This window comes from Contarinia nasturtii, unplaced genomic scaffold, assembly GCF_009176525.2.
Source record: "Contarinia nasturtii isolate CC-2019 unplaced genomic scaffold, AAFC_CNas_1.1 Cnas_scaffold_3175, whole genome shotgun sequence".
In the NCBI taxonomy this organism is placed as follows: domain Eukaryota; kingdom Metazoa; phylum Arthropoda; class Insecta; order Diptera; family Cecidomyiidae; genus Contarinia; species Contarinia nasturtii.
In genome coordinates, this window is record NW_022200487.1 from 12,296 (window position 1) to 34,700 (window position 22,405).

A 22,405-nucleotide genomic window follows, 5' to 3' on the forward strand; every position below is an offset into this window, starting at 1 on the left:
CCGATTAAATAATTATTATTATATAATAATTATTAATAATTATTTGATCGGTTTATCACGATTGTGACACAAAAGTGAGGTTATGTCAACCAATTCATTTTTATTAATTTAATATTTTTGAATATTGTGGACAGAAAATCTCACAAAATTAAAAAAACAAAAGATTTTTTATTTTCAAAATGTAAAAAATTAAAATCTATTTATTTCTACTGTTTTATTTTAACAGTTTAACGCAGTTTAATCGATTCATTATGATTTTTCCAAACTGTGACGGCCATATTGTCACAAACTTCTATTAGTATTCGGAATACGCATTAGAGGTGTTGTTAGTTACAAGGTTTATATAGGAAATCCTATACCATGATCGGGCTTCGTCTTACAGTTTGAAATATAATTTAGTTTCATTCAAACTAAAACTTGAAGTTTTTTTCTCTAATCCTTGTGTGAATGTTTTGGTGAGTTTGATGTTGACCGTAATTTTGATACAGACTTCTTTTGAGGCGTTCCATTAGCTGCTCCTTTTACGCTTTCTGAACTATCAGACAACTCGCTACTGCTCGAACGGCAATCACCTTCCATCTAGAATTTAAAGTAGTATTATTATTATACTTTTCTTTTCTATATATCTAGAAAAGATTGAACAACACTTTCTTTTCCTGATTTGAGTGAATTATGAGCGATTTTTAAAATCATATAAGTCCACGCGACGTGTAAGCATAGAAGCAATATTAGCAAACTGTTGAAGATATAGTATGCTGGGAACATTGGTAAAATGCGTGGAGCTTCAACAGTGCTCGAATAAATTATGCGCGGATAAAAACCTAGGGTGAATCAGAAAAGAAAAATGGAATTAATAGAAATTAATAAACATGTAATGGAACGTAATGGAAATAATGACAAGTAAAAGGATAAAAACCCAAACGAGTAACAATCCAGATGAATGTGAAAAGCGCAAAAATTGCATCGCAAAGTTTTTGGTAGTTTGCATATTTGGTTATTTTGGCAGCTTCTAAAAAGATATCAGCACAATCATGAATAACAAGCACCAGTGATCCAACTCGGTGCAAGTTACAAATCCAACTCAATGACAGTAGCAGCAACGTAACGATGTGATGAACAAACATTTGCCAGAAATCTTTGCGTTTAATATCGAAGAATTGTGACGCAACCAAAGCCCAATAGAATGACATCGAAAACATGTAATACGACCATATTTCACTGTCTACCGACTGAAGAAAAAGAGTGATGAAATATCGTTTTTTATTTTTGTTCAGTTAAATTATGTAAAACTTACTTGATGGGGATAGCCATGCCAGCAGTGTTTGACATCCCAGAACCATGACTTATCCCAGAGTACAAATAGACCAAAAGCAAAACTGTGGGTGTAGTAGAGGAAACGCCATGAATTCTCACAAAATTTGACTAGTGTCGATGGTTTGTCCTGTGCACGCCGATACCTCCACCATCGTTCGATTTGTCGCTCAGTCATATCCATTTGCTTTGCAAGTCCAATAACCTAAGATTACATTTAATAAAATAGAAAGAAGAAATTTAAATAAATAGATATTTGATAACAGCGGATGGTCCAATGAAAAACACGGTCAAAATTCAGTTTTACGACCATAGATGAAGCTGTCGTTGAATACCTTTCCAACGATACCCTAAACGTCAAAAAATTCAGCACCACCCACCCTGGGGAAAAATTTACAATTCTGCTCAGATAGAAATTTTCTATTTTTTACCCCCAACATACCCCCCAAAGGGTTTTTAGACATTTTCACTCCTTCATAGTGAGCCTGATATATGAGACACCCTGTATATTTGTACATTCGGAACGATGCATTGCGTCAGTAGTCCATATTGACAGTAAAAAGGGAATTTCTGCAACGTTTTGAATGTACATTTGTATTTTTATTCACAGTGCACAGAAAAATTATCAACCAACATTTTCGTTAATTGAAATCACAAATTTTGAACTCGGAAGAGGTTTTTTATTTGATTAAATATTCAAGACATACTACATTGTGAAATTTAATTGAATTGGTAAAGTATATTTCATCCATTCGATTTCACTTTCATTTAATTCGATTTACAATACGGAAAAGATATCAAGATTAATAGAGTATAATCAAAAAAAATTAAGGAAATATTCTAACCCCAAATTGTAGATCAAACTAAAATATAAATTAAATATGTAGTATGAAAACACAATAAATTTTCGATAAATAAGATATAATTATCAATTCCTTTCTTAATTTTTGACAAACAAAGAAATATTTATTCGACCAATCTTATGCCAATTTATCAAAAATACGAACATTCGTTGTAATGCACAATTTGAAGTTTTATTCAGATTTCTTGGATTTCGTTTTGGAAACTGATTGAATTGAAATGAGTTTTCGTTTAAAATCAACTGCACCTTCTATGGCATACACATACCATATTAAATGAATTCACCTACCTATTTATGTGACTTGCATACATGATATTTGGGAATATGACTGAACAAAGGCAAGCTATGTAGAATCATTTTTTATATTTTTGTCACATCAAACTTTTGGAATGCAATCACGTGATTTGAATATGAGACAAAAATTGAGCCAGGTAACACAAATGGTTGTATTTTACGTAAATTTTATTTTTATGATTCAATCCAAAAAAAAATGAAAAATATTTCTTTGCATTGAGAGTGTGTTTCAATGGTGGTCAAATGACCACCACCTTCTCAATGTGTTCAAATAACGCATAGATGTGGATTCTTTCTTTGAAATTGGGCCATTTACTGAATAAATACAATTCATATTTAAGTTTTTTTTTAATTCAACCAAAAAATAAAATAAAACAAATCGTAACTTTCGAAAGCCAAAATAAGTAAAAGTTTAAAGACAATTGTAAGAAATTGAAAATACAGATTCAAATATTACCGAGCCAATAGAAAAGAGATATTTTTTTTGATATTTTATGACGAAAATCATTTTCCTTATTTACACGCGAAAGTAGTGGATTTTATTATTGTTTAATACAACTTAGATTTAAAATAAGTCAAGTCGATATTCAACATTTTCAACTTACCGTTTTATGATGTATTCGACTGCATTTGCTATATGCGTCCTCCAAAATTGGATTTGGTGTGGCACGTTTACTTCGTGCACTTTTTATACCTAGTGATTTACCAAACGGACTAAGAATATACCTGAAAGAATTTTTTTAACTTTAATCAGTTTCAATTTTTGATTTCATTGATCATTGTTGTTGGATGTTGTGCTATTGGTCTTATAAAATGCGAAAACATGTAAACATGGTTCATGCGCAACTACAATATACAAGTCGTTTAGTTTTCTTCAAACATTAGTAGAACTTGTTTTTTTGTAAAACCTGTCAATAACGGAACTTGACTTTAGTGGAATTCTTGTCAATAGTGGAAAATTTAAAAAAAAATGGCATGTATTTGGAATCGATAGATTTTGGGTATATTCTATCCAGTTTTTAATTCTGTGGAGGAGCATTTCACTCATACAATGTTTCTAGCTAGCTATCTACATCAGATATATAATAGAGTGTATCAATAATGTGAAATATTTCGAAATCAACGTTGTACCTATGCATAACCTATGTTAAATGGTCCCGGAAATCACATCCAGATGTTTTATGAAAAAAAAAAAAAAAAAAAAAAAAACAAATCAAAACCAGCCCAAAAATTCCAAAAATTGGCGATTCTCAAGGTTTTTGTGTTTGAACAAAAACTTGACTATACTTTCAATATTACTTACTTTTATACTTGAATCATCAGAACAGAACCCCAAAAACGCATTTCAGAACAAAAATTTAATGTCAAGTCAAAAAATGGTACCGTCACTACATTGGAACGACATTTCATCGAAAAATTTCAAAAATTGTGATTTTCAAATTATTTATTTCTGTACAAAATTTTATGAAAATCAAAGGTTGCATGATCTGGGATGAACAATAATTGTCTGAAAATAGTGTGCTCAAAAGTTCTACGTCCTAACACAGCAGTAGTTCGTGTCACAAATTCATTTTCGGTACCCAATGGTAACGTCATGAGGTCAACCTCATCGGAATATACTAAAAATGCATATATTTACCCATTTTGCACAGCAGAATAATTTTAATGACATTTAATGGAGTTAAACACCATTTTGTAATGAATTTTCCAAATTTGTTTGTTTGTTTGCTTGTCATTACGTGTAAAAAATAGAAATGTTATCTAAAGCGGGTCGACCTTTATGTGTTTGTATATTTTGGAACTGCTTTGCAGCAGTATAAGCGTATTCAATCATACTAGCCGCTGAGTGATTGAAATATAATATTTATTTTTTACATAATTCGCCACGACATTAATTTTTATCTTTTTTGTTCACATTCACATTGTTTTTTTATATTTATAAATAAATAAATCTCGTACAAAATGTAATATATACTTTGCTTGACAGCAGATTTCGATAGGGACAACTAACGACATTTGTGATTTGACAGCTCGGCCACGGTTTGGACCCGGTGGTAATATTACCTTTTGGAATGATAATGAGATTTAAGTGACACAATTATAACATGCACGGCGAATATTGTAAGCGCTTTCAAGGTTTAGAGATGCACGATCCCCTTGCATTCATTTATATGTACTATGCGATTCGCTATACTGCACTATGTCGTATATTTCACCAAAGATTACATGTACATCTTACTTCAAAGTCACAAATTGAGTAAAATCCATGAAAAGCGCAGATGCGGTACAGTTTTGTTAAATATGTTAATGTACAGTATTTTTCTATAAAGTCTCTATTTGGTATCAACATGGGTACCAAACATGAGATTAAGGGGCTTAATTCAAAATTTCAACGACTGAATTCTATAATAATATCTAAATTAACTGAATTTTTCAGCAAACGAATGAATTCCAGTGAATTCTACGGCGATTTCATTCAAATATGTGAGATTGTGGTGAATAGTTTCTGGTAGCAATTACTGCAATATTTATATTTTGTGTAACGAAATTGTAAATGTTTTTTATATTTTCTTAATAAAAATTAATTTTATTTTCAATTTTGAGCGATTTTCTATCGAAAATAATCAGAAATATTGAAAAATAATAAATTAAAAAATATTGAGGTTATCATAACCTCACTTTATTACTTTGACACATTTCATTCTATTCACACGAATTCACCGAACTCATCAATAACCGCTCGATTCAAAAGTGTGAATTTACGTGAATTCCTGTAAATTTGTTTGCCGTATTAAGCCCCTGGCATGAGATTATGACATGTGATACTTCGTACACATTAATTTCAGACAATTATTGATCATCCTGGATCATGTAACCTTTAATTTTCATCATTTTTTGTTTAAAAATAAATAGTTTGAAAATCGGAACTTCTGAGAATTTTCAATGAATGAGAGAATTTTCAACGATGCTACACGGTGAAGGTACCAATTTTTGAGTTTGAATGAAGTTTTCTTTTGCAATGTGTTGTTTGAGTTCAGTTCTGATGATTTAAGCATAAAAATAATCGATATTGGGAGTATAGGCAAGCTTTTCCTCAAACACAAAAGATCAAAAATCGACCATTTTTGGAACTTTCGGGAACTTTTAGACACCATGCGCGAATCCAGTTTTCATTTTTTTTTTTTTGCAAAAAAACACCTAGGCAAGATTGGGACTGGGACCATTTGGCATAGGTTATTCAGAAGTGCATTTTAGTTTTAAAAAAGCGATACACTCTAATATACAAATAGCTGCTATTTATCGCATATCTTCGCTCGGATGCTGCATATACTCAACATAACAATGGTGTCATTGTTTTGAAATGATTTAAAACGTTAAAAATTTCAAACAATGAGACCATTACTATGTCCAGCATACACAGCGTCCAAGCGAAGATATGCGTTAAATAGCATCTATTGATATATCCCTTTAGCAATAGTTGATATAAATAGCTAGCTGGCAACATTGTATGATTTCACTTATATATTACCAGAGCAAAGGCTCAGTGATTGACATACATAAAGAGTAATTATGTATGCACATATTTTTTTATTCCAAACGCCCCTTGCTAATTTGTTCGGACATCAATTTGTAGTGAATAATAAGTTTATTACAATAGCAACAAAAAGCGTCTTTTCTACGCTAATTATAATATAAAACTTGAAATACAAGTAAAATTGGCAGCATTTAAAATAGAGTGGATCTCTTTTCGATGATTTTAAAAATATATACTGGCCCATTACAACCTCTTGAGGACATCCAGCACAGTCCAGAAATGCATAGAAATATGGTGTTAATATAAATAGTTTTCTCGCTACAGCGAATCGAATTTTGATGGGATTTGAGCAATTTGAAAATATAGTTTTCGGGTTTTTTTTGACACGAAAAACCCGAATCTGATATTAGATTACATCATTAAACAGGCATGGTCCCATGCAAAAATTTCAAAAAATTCAATATCAAAAAAACTCAAAACACAATTTTTAGTGAATTTTCAAATCGCAGATTGCAAAATTGATTTTGATTTGTAAAAACTTCGATAAACGAACCACTCTATTATAATATAGCTAATGTTGATTTCTTTCCAAACACATTTAAAAAAACTAGTTAGTTGATTTTGGACGCAAAGTAAAAATAAAATGTCTTACATCCATATGATGAACTTTTCCGCGCTGTGATACACAACATGCATTTATTACATATCTTTTACTTAAATTTGAATTCAGGAGAAAACTGAATCTGACATTAGTTTTTCGATACAAATCCATTGGCGTTATTAGGTTATCCCATTGGCGCAACTTTGTTCATCATGTTTGTGATAGATCTACCTTTCGTCGTGATTTGGATCTTGCATTCTTTCATTCGCTGATGATACCAAGATTTCAAAATGCATAAAATCAGAAGATGACTGTATTCATCTTCAAAGGGATTTGGATCGTGTGGCAAATTACTATGAACGCAATTTATTAAAGTTGAACGTTAACAAAACAAAAATAATATCATATCATCGTGGATCACTGAAATATGAATATAATTACAACGTAGATGGCGTGCAAATTGAAAGAGTAGACGTAATAAAGGACTTGGGAGTATTGCTTGATGTGAAGATGAATTTCAAATCACACATCGAGCATGTTGTTGCAAAGGCAAAATCAAGATTTGCTTGGGTAAAATTCAACAGCAGGGATTTTGTCGACCCATGGACACTAAAACGCCTTTACTTTGCATTTATTTTACCGATTATTGAGTATGGATCTGAAATATGGAATCCACACTACGACAATATGTGCAAAAGAATTGAGTCAATACAAAATTAATTCTTATTGTATGCTCTAAGGAGAATGGCCTGGAACGATTTAAGACTGCCAAAATACGAACACAGACTACTATTTCTGCAAATGATTACTCTTAAGGAGAGACGCAAGATGGCGCAAGTGTCTTTTATTTTCAAAATTATTCACGGAGATTTAAAGTCAACTTATGTTTCAAACAGTATGAATTATTATGATTCAGCACATGACACCAGAGCAACACCACTATTTGATTTACCAATTAGGAGAACTGATTACACAAAATATGAGCCAATAAATTATATGCTTACATTATTCAACGATTATTATGCCAAAAAATTGCAAAACAGTGATAAAAGTTTATTTGATTTAGAAGTAAATTTATCAACAGTTAAACAAAGAATAGAAAATTTATGGATTAGTAGTTGCAAAATTAATTTATGAATATTATATTATTTACATATAAGGAGAGAAGCAATAATTTTTCAGTTACACTCTCAAAAATGCTTGATAAAAATTAAATTATATCATATTATATTTATTTAATCAAAATATTTTCAATAAACCACCAAGGCGAAAGAACGCTGTTCGGTGCAGCTATTATTATTAAATAATTTATGACACGTAAAGACTTGAAACTTTGCGCAGGGTATTTTTTTCACAAAAAGCTAACATTCTGAAAGTTTGAGGAAATTTCAATACAATTTAGGGGTACCTTCCATACAAAATTTTTGATTTTCTGCTCAACATTTTCGTACTCCTAAAATGTATTGAAATTTCTTCAAATTTGGTGAGATTATGTGTTTTGGCAAGAAAATAGGATTCACAAGTTTTTATGATGATTAAATTAATTCAAAGAAACATTTATTGCGTTTTTTTGATTCGAAATCGATCATATTCTTTCCCAAAATTTCTAGTTGCAGTAATTTAATCACAGTGAAAACCTATAAATCTCATTTTCCTGCCAAAATAAAGGGTGTTTTTAGGAGGTTTGTTTTTACTTTTCCGCACACACCTAGTGTGTAAGGGGAAAGTATTTAAATTGATATATAGTGTGTAAGGTAAAGTATTGGAATCGGTCGAAAAGTTAACACCCATCATAAATGCGTTTTCTGGGTGTTTTTGGGGCCAGGGAACACGAATCTAGCGTTTTTTCGATGTCCGAATGTATGTGCGTACCCTGTACGCAAAAATTTGTTAACACGATAACTTTCAAACCAGAAAAGTAATTCAAAATCTGACTTCACAGGAGAAATAGAAACCGAGGAATAGAAACCATTAGATTTTGAGCGACTTTGGTTGATAGAGTGAAGTGTCATGTCTGGTGTGATGCCTATGGCCATCCATGGGGAAAATTCAATTTTTCTTCTAAAAGTGATATTTAATGTATACTTAAACACTCAAAAATGTGTATTGGGGGGTTTTTGGGTACGAAAAAACCGAATATGACGTTGGTTTTGCGATACAAATAACTTTCGACACACTTTTTATACAGAAATTTCAAAAAAATTGGATTTTTGTATGAAATCCATGCCTGTATGATATCGTAATGAGCTGAAACTTTGCACAGGTTATTTTTTTCACACAAAAATACCATTCCGAGAGTTTGAAGAAATTTCAACGAATATAAGGGGTACCTCGAATATAAGGGGAAGTAACAATGCAATCAAAATAAAATATAATGAATCAGTCATAAAAATAAATGAAACAAAGCAAACATATCGTGATTTCGTCAATGCTGACTATGCACAAATAAATGAGGCGCTTTTAGATGTTGACTGGGACAGTGTTTTCAATGTAATCACTTTGGAATTAAGACTGAATAATTTTTACATAATTATGAAGTCAATAATTGAAAAACATGTCCAGTTAAAGACGAAAATCGTGAGCAAATATCCAAAATGGTGCAACAAACAATTAATTAATTTGAAGAACAAAGTCAGTAAGGCTCATCGAATAAAAACAAAGCTCCACACAATTAAATCAACAGAAGAATTCAGAAAAATAAGAAGAGAATACAAATGTAGTGAACGATCGGCTCTTAAGGATTACAGAATAGAAATGGAGAACATCTTAAATGATGACCCAAAGAAATTCTTCCAACATGTAAACTTCCAAAAGAGGAAAAGTGATGATTTTCCACATGAGATGACTTATTTGGATGAAAAGGCAGAAGGCAAATCAACAATAGCAGGTTTTTTTGCAAAACACTTTGCGTCAGCATACAGCTCGTTAGAAGCAAATCTACAGTATGACAGCGCGTAAATCGAGATTATACGAGATGTATGTGCCGAAATAACAACGATTGAAATAACAGAAGAGCTTGTTAGACAACAAATAAGCATGCTTCCAGATGATCTTGTCAGTGGACCTGATGAAATACCAAACAAATTTATCAAGCATTGTTTGATTTCACTACAGGAGCCAATCACAACACTGTTAAAAGAATCACTTGAAACTGCCACTGTACCGCAGTTATGGAGAACGTCCTTTGTAAGACCAGTTTACAAAAACGGCGACAGAAACAACGTTCAAAATTACTATGGTGTGGCACTTCAGTGTATTGTGTCAAAAATTCTTGATTCAATCATCACAAACCATCTCAATTAATATCTACAAAATATAGTCCACCAAAGTCAGCATGGGTTCATCAAAAATAGATCAACGATAAAAAACTTATCGGAATTAACGTCTAAAACGATTATCAACATGGGGAAAGGACTTCAAACGGACACAATATATTTGGACATCGCGAAGGCTTTTGATTCAGTGAACACAAGATTACTAATTCAAAAGCTAAAAATCATGGGTTTGAATACACAGCTGTTAAAATGAATTGAATCTTATTTGTCTGGTCGCAGACAAATAGTCAAGATATCGGATACCAAGTCAAACCCAATCGAAGTAACTTCTGGTACTGGTCAAGGTTATTCCATTGGCGCAACTCTGTTCATAATGTTCGTAATTGACCTCCCTTTCGTTGTGACAAATTCATGCATACTTTCATTTGCTGATGATACAAAACTTTATAAATGTATCAAATCAGGAGATGACTGCATTCATCTTCAAGAGGATTTGGATCATGTAACAAATTACTATGGACGCAATTTTCTAAAACTAAACGTCAACAAAACAAAACTTATATCGTATCATCGGGGTACTTTGCAATTTGAACACAACTACAATATAGATGGAATTCGGATTGAGAGAGTCAATGTAATAAAGGACTTGTGAGTGTTGCTCGATGTGAAAGTGAATTTCAAGTTACACATTGAGTTTGTGGCAGCTAAGGCAAAATCAAGACTGGCTTGGTTAAAATTCAACAGCAGGGATTTTGTTGACCCATGGACGATAAAACGCCTTTATTTCACATTTATATTACCAATTATTGAAAATGGAGTATGGAATCCACACTATAACAATATGTACAAAAGATTAGAGTCAATACAAAAAAATTCTTATTATTTGCACTAAGGAGAATGTCCTGGAATAGTTATAGACTGCCAAAATACGAACACAGACTACTGTTTCTGCAAATGATTACTCTGGAGGAAAAACGCAAGATGGCGCAAGTGTCTTTCATTTTCAAAAATTTTCACGGAGAAATAAGGTCAACTTATGTATCGGGCAGCTTAAAATATTATGATTCAGCACATGATACAAGAACTACAAATTTTCACATGATTACGATATCATATATAGGCATTTTTAGTAGTTTTTGTATGAAAAGTGCTTCGAAAATTATTTGTATCGTAAAACTAATGTCAGATTCAGTTTTCTCGTGAATTCTTTCAGTGAAAGATTTGTAGTAAATGCATGTTGTGGATCAGAGTGCGGAAAAGTTCATCTTACGGATGTAAGACATTTTATTCTTGGTTGAAATTAATCGAGTTAACAACAAAACTTTTTTGTTGGGTGTTAATTTTTCGACTGATTCCAATACTTTATCTTACACACTAGGTGTGTGCGGAAAAGTAATAAAGTCGTCCAATATCAAAGTTGAATATAAGCGTCTTTTTTATAGGGCAAAATCACATCCCGGAATGAATGTCGTTCCAAAAATAATGAAATGGTATTCATTTTTTTTTAAATATCATTCAATTTTTTATAGCATTAGATCCTATAACGTTGAAAAAACTGAGTGAAACACATATCTATCTTTTTTTGGTGTTTGTCAACAAAAATCCAATATTATGCTAGTCAACCATGGTGAGAAACAATTTTAATATCTTAATTTGGCCAATCATAAAACAGTTAAAGTTATTTCATTGCTCGCGCTGCTGAGTATAATATGAAAATAGCTCGATTTATTGGCAAAAGTATATATTTCTATATTTCACCAATTTAACGTAACCCTTAATGCAACCACTCTAATAAAAAGATCAAGATCAAGATAAAATTATTAAATCTGTTAAACGTTCACAATGAAAAATGGAAAAATTATAGTTATAAATAATGAAAAATAATTCGAAAAGGCAAAATTATTGTACACAGCCTGAAAGCTGAAAAATTGTGTGTGTGCATCATACAAGGACGACATAAAGCCAAAATGAACTAGTACTTATTGTAGCCGGCTTAGTCATTGGTTGAATATGTGGGTTACCCTTCAATACATTTTTTTTTAATAAAAAAATGCTGTTATACCGATAAAAAATGTTGCATGCTCATTTGGTCACTAAAAATTGTGTAATTACGAATAAGTCGCGTGTGGACACGAGTTATTGTTATCGTTGTTTTTACCCGACAAAAGCAATTATTAATTTTTTACGAGTAGTAGAATGTAAAAAATCGTTAATAATATTAATCAATTCATCTAATTTTCCACCAGAGAATTCGTAAGGGCTATATTATATCAAAAGCACTTAACATATAGCAAATATACTCGCTTGAGAAACGAATATAAGTTTTCGAACATATTAATTTCATTTCCGTATATTCTTATGAACAGAATTTTGTTGAAAATTGAGGATGATTTTTGTCCCAGTTGACATTTTTCAAATCTAATGATCTACTTTGTACATTTTATCTTGTTCTTTCGATATTTTTCCGGAAAACCACATTGCGAAAATTATTTCATGTATCTCTACATCTAAGAACAATATTTTTTTTTTTTTTTTTTTTTTTGAAATTTGACATCAGCCGAAATTCGACTACCTTTCTGAATGTTTTTATATATTATGCACACATGGATCATTATCATTTTACAATTTGTGACTCATTGAACTTGCTAAATGATATAAAAAAATGGTAAAGATAAAAAAACAATAAGCGAATAATTTCAATATCAATAAATTAGGTGAAATTGAGGTTATGTTTTGGGATATAATGTGTATGACTTCAACTAGTGAAGGAAAAAAACAAATCCAATACTTACTTTTCAACACAAAATCTTATGATAAGTAGTACAATGGCCATTGGAATTGGCCACCATAAGTCTCTGTAATCAGCATGGTCAACATCAGGCCTTGATCCTGGTGCAATATCAGCCCATGTTGTGTTTGGTGGCAACCAAACTGATGTTGACCAAAAGGTATCAGAAATGTATCGGTAAATGCCCATGTTTTTTATACACTCGTTTGCTATTTGCCAGATTGACTTTTCTTGAAAACCATGTACCAGTTATAATCACGGCAAGACACACGATTCAAGCGATAATTATGCAAATGTTTCGGTTCTATGTTGTTTTTCTTATCTTCTTGGTTATAATAGTTTGATTCAGAATATCGTTCACATGCGATATTTGTGTGGTTTTTTTTATTTCAGCTTGATTACTGTTTTTTACAATTAATTAATCGTATGATGTAAGAAGCTACAAATTATCTCGTAATCATACGACCAGTAAAAAAGAATTAAGACATTCGCATAATGACCTGAAATCAAAATCACAATAATTTTAAAACCTTTAAACATTAGCACTCATCTCACAATTTTTTTTTCATATAAACACATTAAGAGCTTATTAATTCAAGCACTATGTTAAACTGTCTCAGCATACAAGAATTTTAGTTCTTGTGTTTTGTGTTGTTTTTATACGATAATGTGAATCACAGTCTACACACAAAATATTTATGATGGATGTTTTGACGATGTAAATAGAAAAAGTAATATTGTTTTTGTGTATATCAGATTTGTGATCACAGAATCCGAATAATATTTTATTTGTTCCTTTTTTATTATCTTAATATTTGATATTTTTAATTGACTTATTATTTTTCATTTCTCTTCTTCACTATATTTTCCAGAGTATTACGCTGTAATCGACATTCGTGAAAAATTCGATTATAATTTGAATTTTTTTTATCTATAATTAATATAATTTGATCAAACACAATAAATATGTCAAGTTCCCCACCATCACACACTGTTAGGACACAAAGGCGTCTATCTTGTGCGACTCAAATATTTTTTTCACACAAAAAATGGTTGAAACTCAATATGAGACAACAGAATGAAGTTAGAATGCGTCACAAAAAAATTGGCTCACTCTTTGATGGGTGTGAAAATGACAAATCAATTGTAGTTCTGAAAGTTCTCGTGGCAAAGTCAAAATAGTGGGAAATATTACTTAAAATCGTTCAACACCAAAATATATAACTTAGCCGCAAAAACTCATACACTGACTGACACTTTGGAGAATTCAATTCGGACTCGTCAGACTCTAGAAAGAAAAAAAAAATACACAATGAATTGACACTAAAAGACAGTTGAAATGAGCATGTGTTCGACCACTGCATATATACAACTATATCCAAGCGCCTTGTTTGTGAGTGTGCGTTATTTAGTCTGTGTTATTCTGTGTAAACGAACGAAAATCGTACGATATCGAAACCGGGCGTACATATACTGCTTCAATGTGTTTGTATATCGTGCAAATGTAACTATATTTTTCATTAATACGCTAGTTAATACGTTAAAGTCATGACGATATTTTATTTATCTCTCTTATGCTTTATTTATTTATGACTATTTTTCAATCAAAGCTATTGTTTTTGGTTTGAATTCAATTGATAAATATTAGAAATTAAATTATATTTGAACATACAGAAAAATTTCATAAACTGTCAAGATAGTTATTGCGCGGAATTTGAATCTCCCGCCCAAAAATGGTCTCAATTCTACACTGTTTTGAAATGTCAAAAAGCCGTAAGTTTGTGTTGATTATCATTACAAATACAAATTATCGACTTGATTGAAAAGTAAATTTATTTCTCGATTTGTCTAAATTACGTTATTATCTCATTTTTGAATTCGATTTCGCCCGAAATTCTCGAACGTTGAAATCGCTTTGGGCATTAATTAGTATATTTAAGCATTCTTTTCAGCATATAATACCTGGCTGAAAAACATTTAAACATTTTGAAAATGGTTAAGATGACGTCGCCGATGGCTGCTTTTACGTACTTTGCGAAAAGTCATCAGGGTGATATTTTTGATTATTTTTCATTATATGTATTTTAAAAAATATAACTTCTTATCATTGTGATTAATTTCCATATTCGTTTCTTAGGTGATACTTGTGGAACGAACGGTTTGCCCTTAACGCCCCATTCAATTGTCATTTTGGGCCGTTCACAATTCTTGAAATCTATACAACACGAAAACCTTTGTGAATATTTGGATATTATTCGATCAAAACACGGTGAGTTTGAAGCAATTGAATGGAATGAAATGGGATAACACAAAGTTCTATTGCGAAAGAAGTTATTTTTTATGCTTCAATTTTTAGAAAGAACAATTATTGTAATGGAATATGTTGGGAAACCACTATCAGAAAAATTAGCAGTTCAAAATATATGCTATGATGATGTGCTCAAATGTTTTTATCAAATTGCCTGTGGATTGAATCACATAGATAACCTTGATTTTACCATGCAAACACTTGAGCCGAAAAATGTTCTGATTGACGAATTAGGAAATGTGAAATTGTTCAATTATGGAATGTATTATCAAACGAATCAAGGAGAATATGTAACATTTCCAATTGGGTTTGTGTCGAGAGTGTTAATGTTTTCTTCAATTTCTGTATAAGGTATCACATTACTTTTTTATTATAGAAACATTAGGTATACTTCGCCCGAAAGAATTTTGGGGTCAAAGGACAACATACTTGGAGACATTTGGTAAGACATTTTGTCCGTATTTAATCGGTAATTTCTTGTTTTTTTCTTTGGAATTTGATTCATAACTTCATTATTTCTATTCATAGGAGCTTGGGTCTAATAATTGCAGAATTAGTTTTCAATACACCACTATGGTCGTCACTTAGCTTGGCCCAATTTACACGAAAAATTCTTAGTTTAGCGAACACAAAAAATGTTTTGGAAAAAATAGCGCGTGAATGCAATTTGATGGATAAATATCATGAGCTTAATCCAATATTCAGAAATCTATTGGAATCTTGTTTGGCTGTATCACCAGGGGAACGACCATATCCTAATCAAATTCTTCAACATGAATTGTTTTTGGAAAATATTCGAAACTATCGTTATCAAAGACCGGAGCCAAATGAATGTTTGTTATTACAATGTTCTCTTAAGCAGATCTATTATTTGTGGAAGTTGGCCGGTGGTGACGTTAACACAGAGCTCAAAGCAGTCGGACTTATTCGAAATGAAGCTCCAATTTTATCGATGCCAAAGTAAGATTTACCTAAGGGGAGAATCACAAAAGAAAAGAATAAAATTTAAAATAATCGATAAGTAATCGGAGAATAATCGAAAACATATAATGAAAAAATTGCAAAGCAATAGCCACAACAACATTAATGTCCAGCAATTGCTTTAAATTTCTTTTGCATGTGACACCATCAAAGTTAGTGAGCACATGAATGAACTTATGGAATAAGCAGTTGAAATTATATGTTATTTTCAATTATCATGATAATTTTTGCCACAAGTGACTTCTGACTGAAATATTTTTTATTAAAATAATTTTCAGATTAGTTTTATTGAATGGGCAAATCTTGGGTCAACCACGATCTCAATCACACATGTATGACAGCCGTTTGGTAATACTTCAAATATCTCTACAAAAATATAAATTTGATTTGACAACACATATTTTGTATAAAAAATAAGTACCTGCAAAAATATTTCTGACAATAATTGAGATTTTGTAATTGTTTTTCTTTTATAATTTCTCTTTTATTATATTCTCATATTTTTTTCTATTATTTTTTTTAAATTAATTAGATTTTTGAAACAACATGTAACTTTTCAACGATGAAATTATTGTAAACAATACAATCAAAAATCAAACATATTTTACACAAACAATTAGAAAAACCGAAATTTAACAATTATCACAAATGAACCTATCAAATAAGTACAAAACACTTCTTTCGAAGTTCCCAATGTGGCGCAATACTGCACATCTGAAATCTGAAAATGATCTGATATAAATTTTCAGTGACGCAGTGATGTATGGTCAAAACTAATTGCACCAATATTTTAATTCATTTTCTTCAATTGAATAAAGCCCTCAAAATATCATTTCAAGGTTTAGTTTCCAGGCCGATTATCTCAAAAAACCAAAACAATTTCTCAAAAAGATTGCCCTCATTGGAATCCTTGGGTCTGAATTATGTGATATCAGTTGTTATAGTGAACAAAAATTATAAAATCCAAGCATGTTGTAGTTGGTTATTAAAATATACGCCTTTTTCTATTTTGACCAAAAAATTGCTTCAAAATTGGGTGTTTTTTCGATCTATGATTTAAAAAAATCGTTATTCACACATTTTTTTAAACAAAATTACAATTTCCATCGATTTTTCCAAAGCATGGCAGTAGTGACAGTTAAGCAACGCAGCATTGAATAATGGCACAAATTTGTGCTCAATAATGTTACAAATTTGTGCCAGCAACCAATAGGGTTGCTATAGTTCATCTGGCAACCGATCCGAGCGCTTCGGTCGTTTCTTGTCACTGCCGTGCTTTGGATTTTTCCCCATTTTTAGTACCATGGTCATAAATGGATTGAACCAGCTTTTTGTTGGAAAACACCCGGTATACCTTAATCTAGAAATTCTCGAACGCCGCCTAGCGGTCAAATTTTGATTTTTTTTTAATTGTGGACTCTTAATTTGGTGCCTGAGCACTACTAAAATATGCAAAAACCCTTTTCCAATTTTCCTCGTGATATAAACCGTAAACTCCGAAATCGGTCACCTCTGTACAGCTGTGATAATTGTTAATTTTTTTGTTTTTTCTAATTCTATTGAAAATATCGAGAAGAGAGTATGTCATTTTTGAGCTGAAAATATTTCAAAAGGAGAGTATGTCTTTTGTCGATTGTGTTAATAGCGAAAGGGGAGTAAGTCGCATAACAGTTAAAAATTTATAAAGGAGAGTTTGTTTTTATTCACTCACATTGAAATAAAAATATAAAAATGGTTAAAATAATTAATATTTTCGGATCAAATAAAATTCGAATGTAATAGGCGTGCAGAAGCAGTCATACAGTGGGATGCAAAAATGTTAAATATATTAACTATTTTCGCACATACTCACTTTTATTTCAACCAGAATAAATTAATAACGTACTCTCCTTTATTTCCAACCAATTTAGCCACATACACTCCTTTCGTCAAATTTAAATGAACCAAAACCTACTCTCTTTTATGACAAACTAAATCGTTTGAAATACGTACTCTCCTTCAACCATTTTTACCATGAAAAAACATGCTTTTGTTTATCATACTATAATTCCAAAAAACATACTCTCCTATCGATATTTTCGATAGAATTATTTCAAGTGTAAAATATGTATGATTTTCGATTGTATTGTTTACAAAAATTTCATTTTTTACTAAATAATAATTAGGTAATACTGAACTTGAATAATTTGAAGGAGCGCTTGTCTCGTATAAAAAAACAAGACTACTACCCTCTAGTGTTGACAGATCAGTATGGCAAAAATCAGTATGGTGCAGAAATGGAAATGCTGCCAATTGTTATTCGAGAACGTGACACTGAATATCAATTTCATCGAGTTTTACTATTTACGAAACTCTTAAAAGGATTCCCGTATACAAGAGGTATGAAAAAGAATGTTATTGCTTTTGTTAGGGATAATTTATTTTTATTTAAAATATACAGATCGAATTATATTGGAATCTCAGCATGATATTCCGCCATTACTTAGAGGTCAAATTTGGGCCTGCCTTCTAAATGTAATGGAAGATAAAAGTTTTGAAGCAATAGATAAATTCACACCAAATCAAACGGACAGACAAATTGAAGTTGATATTCCCCGATGTCACCAATACGATGAGCTGCTTTCATCACCAGAAGGACATCAAAAATTAAAAAGAATTTTGAAAGCATGGGTATAATTACTCCTTTACTTAATGATCAATTTGTATTATTTTCATTTCTTATTCCCTCAGGTCAAAGCGCATCCACAATACGTTTATTGGCAAGGTTTGGACTCATTGACTGCGCCATTTTTGTATTTAAACTTCAATAACGAAGGTATGTGTACTGTAAATATTCACTTAATGCATTTGTATATTCAAAACATTTTACGCATGTCTATGCTGAACTCTATACTCCGAAGTACTCCACAAGTCCGAGACCCGGCCCAAAATTCTCCTCATTGAACCACTGATAATCCCTGAGCGAATCACGGTGGAAAAATACTGGATGAAATTTGACCGAGAATCGAACTCGTGTCCTCATGCTCACAAACCTGGCACGCTTACTAGTTTGTGGCTGACCAGTAAACATACCCAGTATTCCACTCCGGATTTTCAAATAACTTTTACTTTAATTGGTGTATTGGCGGCAATATCGAATATTTTTGGCAGATCGAAAATCGCATCCTGATGTCCATTAGGGTGGATGCATTTTTCTCGATTTTGCTCTCTCAAGTAGATGTATAAGCAAAAAAAAAAAACAGTCATTTTTTGATGGGATTATATGTGGGTGCACGGAGAATTGAGCGATAGTAAAGACAACTTTTTCAAAAAAAAATCGAAAAAAAATTAGGAACTTTCACTGGTAAACAAATTTGATTTTGCTCTACAGCCCAGTGTAGTTGTATAAGCATGAGCTGATTCCGAAACAGCCATTTTTTATGGGATTGTATATAGGGTATTTTTGTCATATAGGGTGGCGCTAGGGGGAGACACAAACGATACGATTAAACTATGATTCCAATCATTTCATTGTAATAACAACTTTGGTTTTTTGAAATAACAATTTTGGTTTATTTTTTTAATTTCTACGCTCAAATTGATTTCAATATTTCATCAATTAAGATCACTTTAGTCTTTATAAACCATCAAATAGCCAAATTATACAGATTTACTAATCCAGTTAACATCTTTTAAAAATCGTTCAAGACCAGCAAAATTAATAACTAGGGGAAGACACCAAAGAATAAATTCCGATTCCACTATATAAATTACTAATCCAGCTATTCCACTAATCCAAAAACACAAATGTGAAATCTAAACTATTTTTCCTATTCCATGCACTGTTTTCGTCAAAAATGTCCACTAATCCATTAATAAACGTCAAAAGAATTGTAAAATGGATTTGAATTGAAACAATTTATTGCTATTTCACGCACTGTTTCGCTTCGTTGCTATTTCATTGCAATTTCTCGAATCTTTACACTAAAAGTCTAATCCTATTCCACGTGTCTGCCCCCTAGATTAAAAACTTTCACTAGTCTGACTAGTCTAGTCAACAATTTTGAATTTTTAGTAACGACTACCATAGCTTGATAGGGCTTTGTCTACTTATTACTGAGCCATGCTCAGTTAGACCCCAGCACATCAAAATTAACAAAGACAGTATACTCAGGTCACATTACGGATGATATTTTCAACTCCTAAACTGCTCTGTAATGCTGAATTCCATAGCGATCTAGTGCCATAATAACCATTTGGATCGATCTCGTGGTATAAAAAATATGGTGGAGTATATTTGAAACTCTAACTCAAATAAAACCAATTTCTTCATTTTTCTTCACACACATCATCCGATATTTTTTGGAATAGTGGTTATTGCTAATTTTACCCTTCAATCGTAAAGAACAATTAATGTAGATAATAAATCAAACGTCATACAGTTCAACTCTATAATTACAATCAAGGCAGTTGTAGCCCTATGTTTGTTTCAGTACAAGTACAAAAATCCAAAAGGCCACATTGAAGAACTATCGGAAACACTCTTTTGGAATTCAAATCATCACAAAACGTTGCAAATTTTTAGGAATTTCTCCAAATTATGATCTAGTTGAGTCAGAACAAAATTTTCATTTTTGACTCAATAATGACAATTTTCCTTCAACAAGTGAATACCGGTTTTTAACCACAAGAACATTTTCGAAGATTTTGCCTGGATTAGTAAATCTGTATAATTTGGCTATTTGATGGTTTATAAAAACTAAAATGGTCCTAATTGATGAAATATTGAAAAATAAACCAAAATTGTTATTACCAAAATCAAATTTTTTCGATTTTTTGAAAAAGTTCTCTTCAGTTTCGTTCCAGTCGCCACCCTGTATAGTCCCATTAAAAAAGGCTGTTTTGGAATCAGCTGATGCTTATAAAATTACTCTGGGCTATAGAGCAAAATTGGGAAATATTCATCCACCTTGTTATACAATAGGGTGGTTCGATTTTTGTGAAAATTCAGAAGGGATACTGGCTATAGTTATAAGTTATGGAAAAATATGTAAGATTTACGAATATGACGTTTTTTTGACATAATTGATGTCACAGACCTAGCGCCTCCAGGGATCCATTTTTTGAAATTTGACCAAAAATTTCAATTTTTCAAAAATTTTCAACATATTTTAAAAACATTTTTTCTGGTTCGTAATGCTGCTAATTAAGTGAAATAGACCACCAAAGGCCATTAAAGAACTCACCTCTATCTGAAAATAGGTCCGAACGTGACTGAACATTTTTCAAAAAAATGACCCAACAAAACAAAATTTTAACTCATTATTGAGGTGGTCTGATTTTTCTGAAATTGTCCAACTCACTCTGTAACCTCTTGAGAATGTCGAATAGAGATTATCTGTGTGTTATGTTTGATCAATACTTTCGATTCTACATGCCCTCCTATTGAAGACTTTTACAACAAATGTCGAAAATAACCAATCTTTTGAAATTTGCCTATGCACCAAAAAGTAATTTTGTCTACAAATTTGGAATTTGCTAGGGTTTTTGATTGAAAAAGTGAAGACCTTTTTTTAGCTCATCAATGTAGAAAATTGAGGAGACTTTTTCTCGATTTGCTAGGGTTTTTTGCGGAGAAAAATCTTTCAATTTGCTAGGGATTTTCGCCTCAAAAAGTGACTTCAAAAAAAAACGAAAATTTGCCTGATTTGCTAGAGAATTTTTTGGTTTCGAAAAATCACCTCCCCCCCCTAAAAAATTTTCCTCGCACACTACTGCATCACAGTATACACAAAATCAATCACTCATTCATTTACCCCTTTTTTTGTTGTCAAGTCCCGAAATTTTTTTGAGTCGATTCTCAAATGAGTTTTCAGGTTCGTCTTGACATTTTTTTCATATTGTTCCCAAAGATATGTGAGTGAGCTTCCAAAAGCATTAATTGTCGGACATACGATGTTTGCTTCGTTCACCATACGATAAAATTCGGGTAGAATGCGCTGCCTACCACCGCCATAAAACAATCATGAATAACTTTTTTTCCACTTGCGGTGAAGAAATCAATACTATCAATACCCTAGGGGGTAGACACGTGGAATCAAAACCCACAGAAATCAAAAAATTCAACGGATTCAAAGAAGTTATAAGAAAACCATAGAATTATTGCCTAAAACGATAAAAAAAATTCACATATAGCTGGTGCTGCATTCTATGCAAACTTGTTTTCCGTTGCAACGGACTAATTGGAAAGTAAACGCTTATTACATAGAATGTAGCGCCAACTTTACGTGAATTTTATTTTTTTATCATTTTAGGCAGTAATCTCATCGCTTCTTTAATGTTTTCCTCCCAATTAATTCGCACAATCATCCATTGAATCAATCGTACTTTATTTTCAATAAAATAGTTTTCAAATTTTGTACTAGAAAAATAATAATTCAGTTTTTTTTATTTTATTTATTAATTTAAATA

The 22,405-nt window shown here is 31.6% G+C and overlaps 2 protein-coding genes across 9 annotated transcripts; one reads left to right on the top strand and one right to left on the bottom strand.

Annotated features, from left to right (window-relative positions):
- Window positions 1-373: 373 nt before the first annotated feature.
- LOC116349858 (ceramide synthase 6) lies at window positions 374-13,939 on the bottom strand. Of its 4 annotated transcripts, none has more exons than XM_031781470.1 (7): window positions 13,781-13,939; window positions 12,671-13,166; window positions 3,073-3,193; window positions 1,295-1,516; window positions 917-1,229; window positions 652-821; window positions 374-579 (listed from the first exon to the last, which is right to left on the bottom strand). In XM_031781470.1, the coding sequence occupies exons 2-7, from the start codon at window positions 12,853-12,855 to the stop codon at window positions 433-435; spliced, it is 1,158 nt and encodes a 385-aa protein (XP_031637330.1). In that variant the 5' UTR covers window positions 12,856-13,166; window positions 13,781-13,939; the 3' UTR covers window positions 374-432. The 4 variants fall into 4 exon arrangements, with proteins under 4 accessions (XP_031637330.1, XP_031637329.1, XP_031637328.1 ...); XM_031781469.1 differs by having other exon boundaries at window positions 13,649-13,939; XM_031781468.1 differs by having other exon boundaries at window positions 12,671-13,547; window positions 13,649-13,939.
- Window positions 13,940-14,420: 481 nt separating this feature from the next.
- LOC116349857 (TBC domain-containing protein kinase-like protein) lies at window positions 14,421-21,482 on the top strand. 5 transcript variants are annotated; one of them, XM_031781464.1, is made up of 10 exons: window positions 14,421-14,439; window positions 14,607-14,716; window positions 14,804-14,935; window positions 15,023-15,281; window positions 15,351-15,416; window positions 15,503-15,934; window positions 16,234-16,303; window positions 18,121-18,334; window positions 18,396-18,625; window positions 18,686-21,481. In XM_031781464.1, the coding sequence occupies exons 2-10, from the start codon at window positions 14,659-14,661 to the stop codon at window positions 18,896-18,898; spliced, it is 1,674 nt and encodes a 557-aa protein (XP_031637324.1). In that variant the 5' UTR covers window positions 14,421-14,439; window positions 14,607-14,658; the 3' UTR covers window positions 18,899-21,481. The 5 variants fall into 5 exon arrangements, with proteins under 5 accessions (XP_031637324.1, XP_031637323.1, XP_031637325.1 ...); XM_031781463.1 differs by lacking the exon at window positions 14,421-14,439 and adding an exon at window positions 14,457-14,492; XM_031781465.1 differs by lacking the exon at window positions 14,421-14,439 and adding an exon at window positions 14,474-14,492 and having other exon boundaries at window positions 14,619-14,716.
- The last annotated feature ends 923 nt before the right edge of the window (window positions 21,483-22,405 follow it).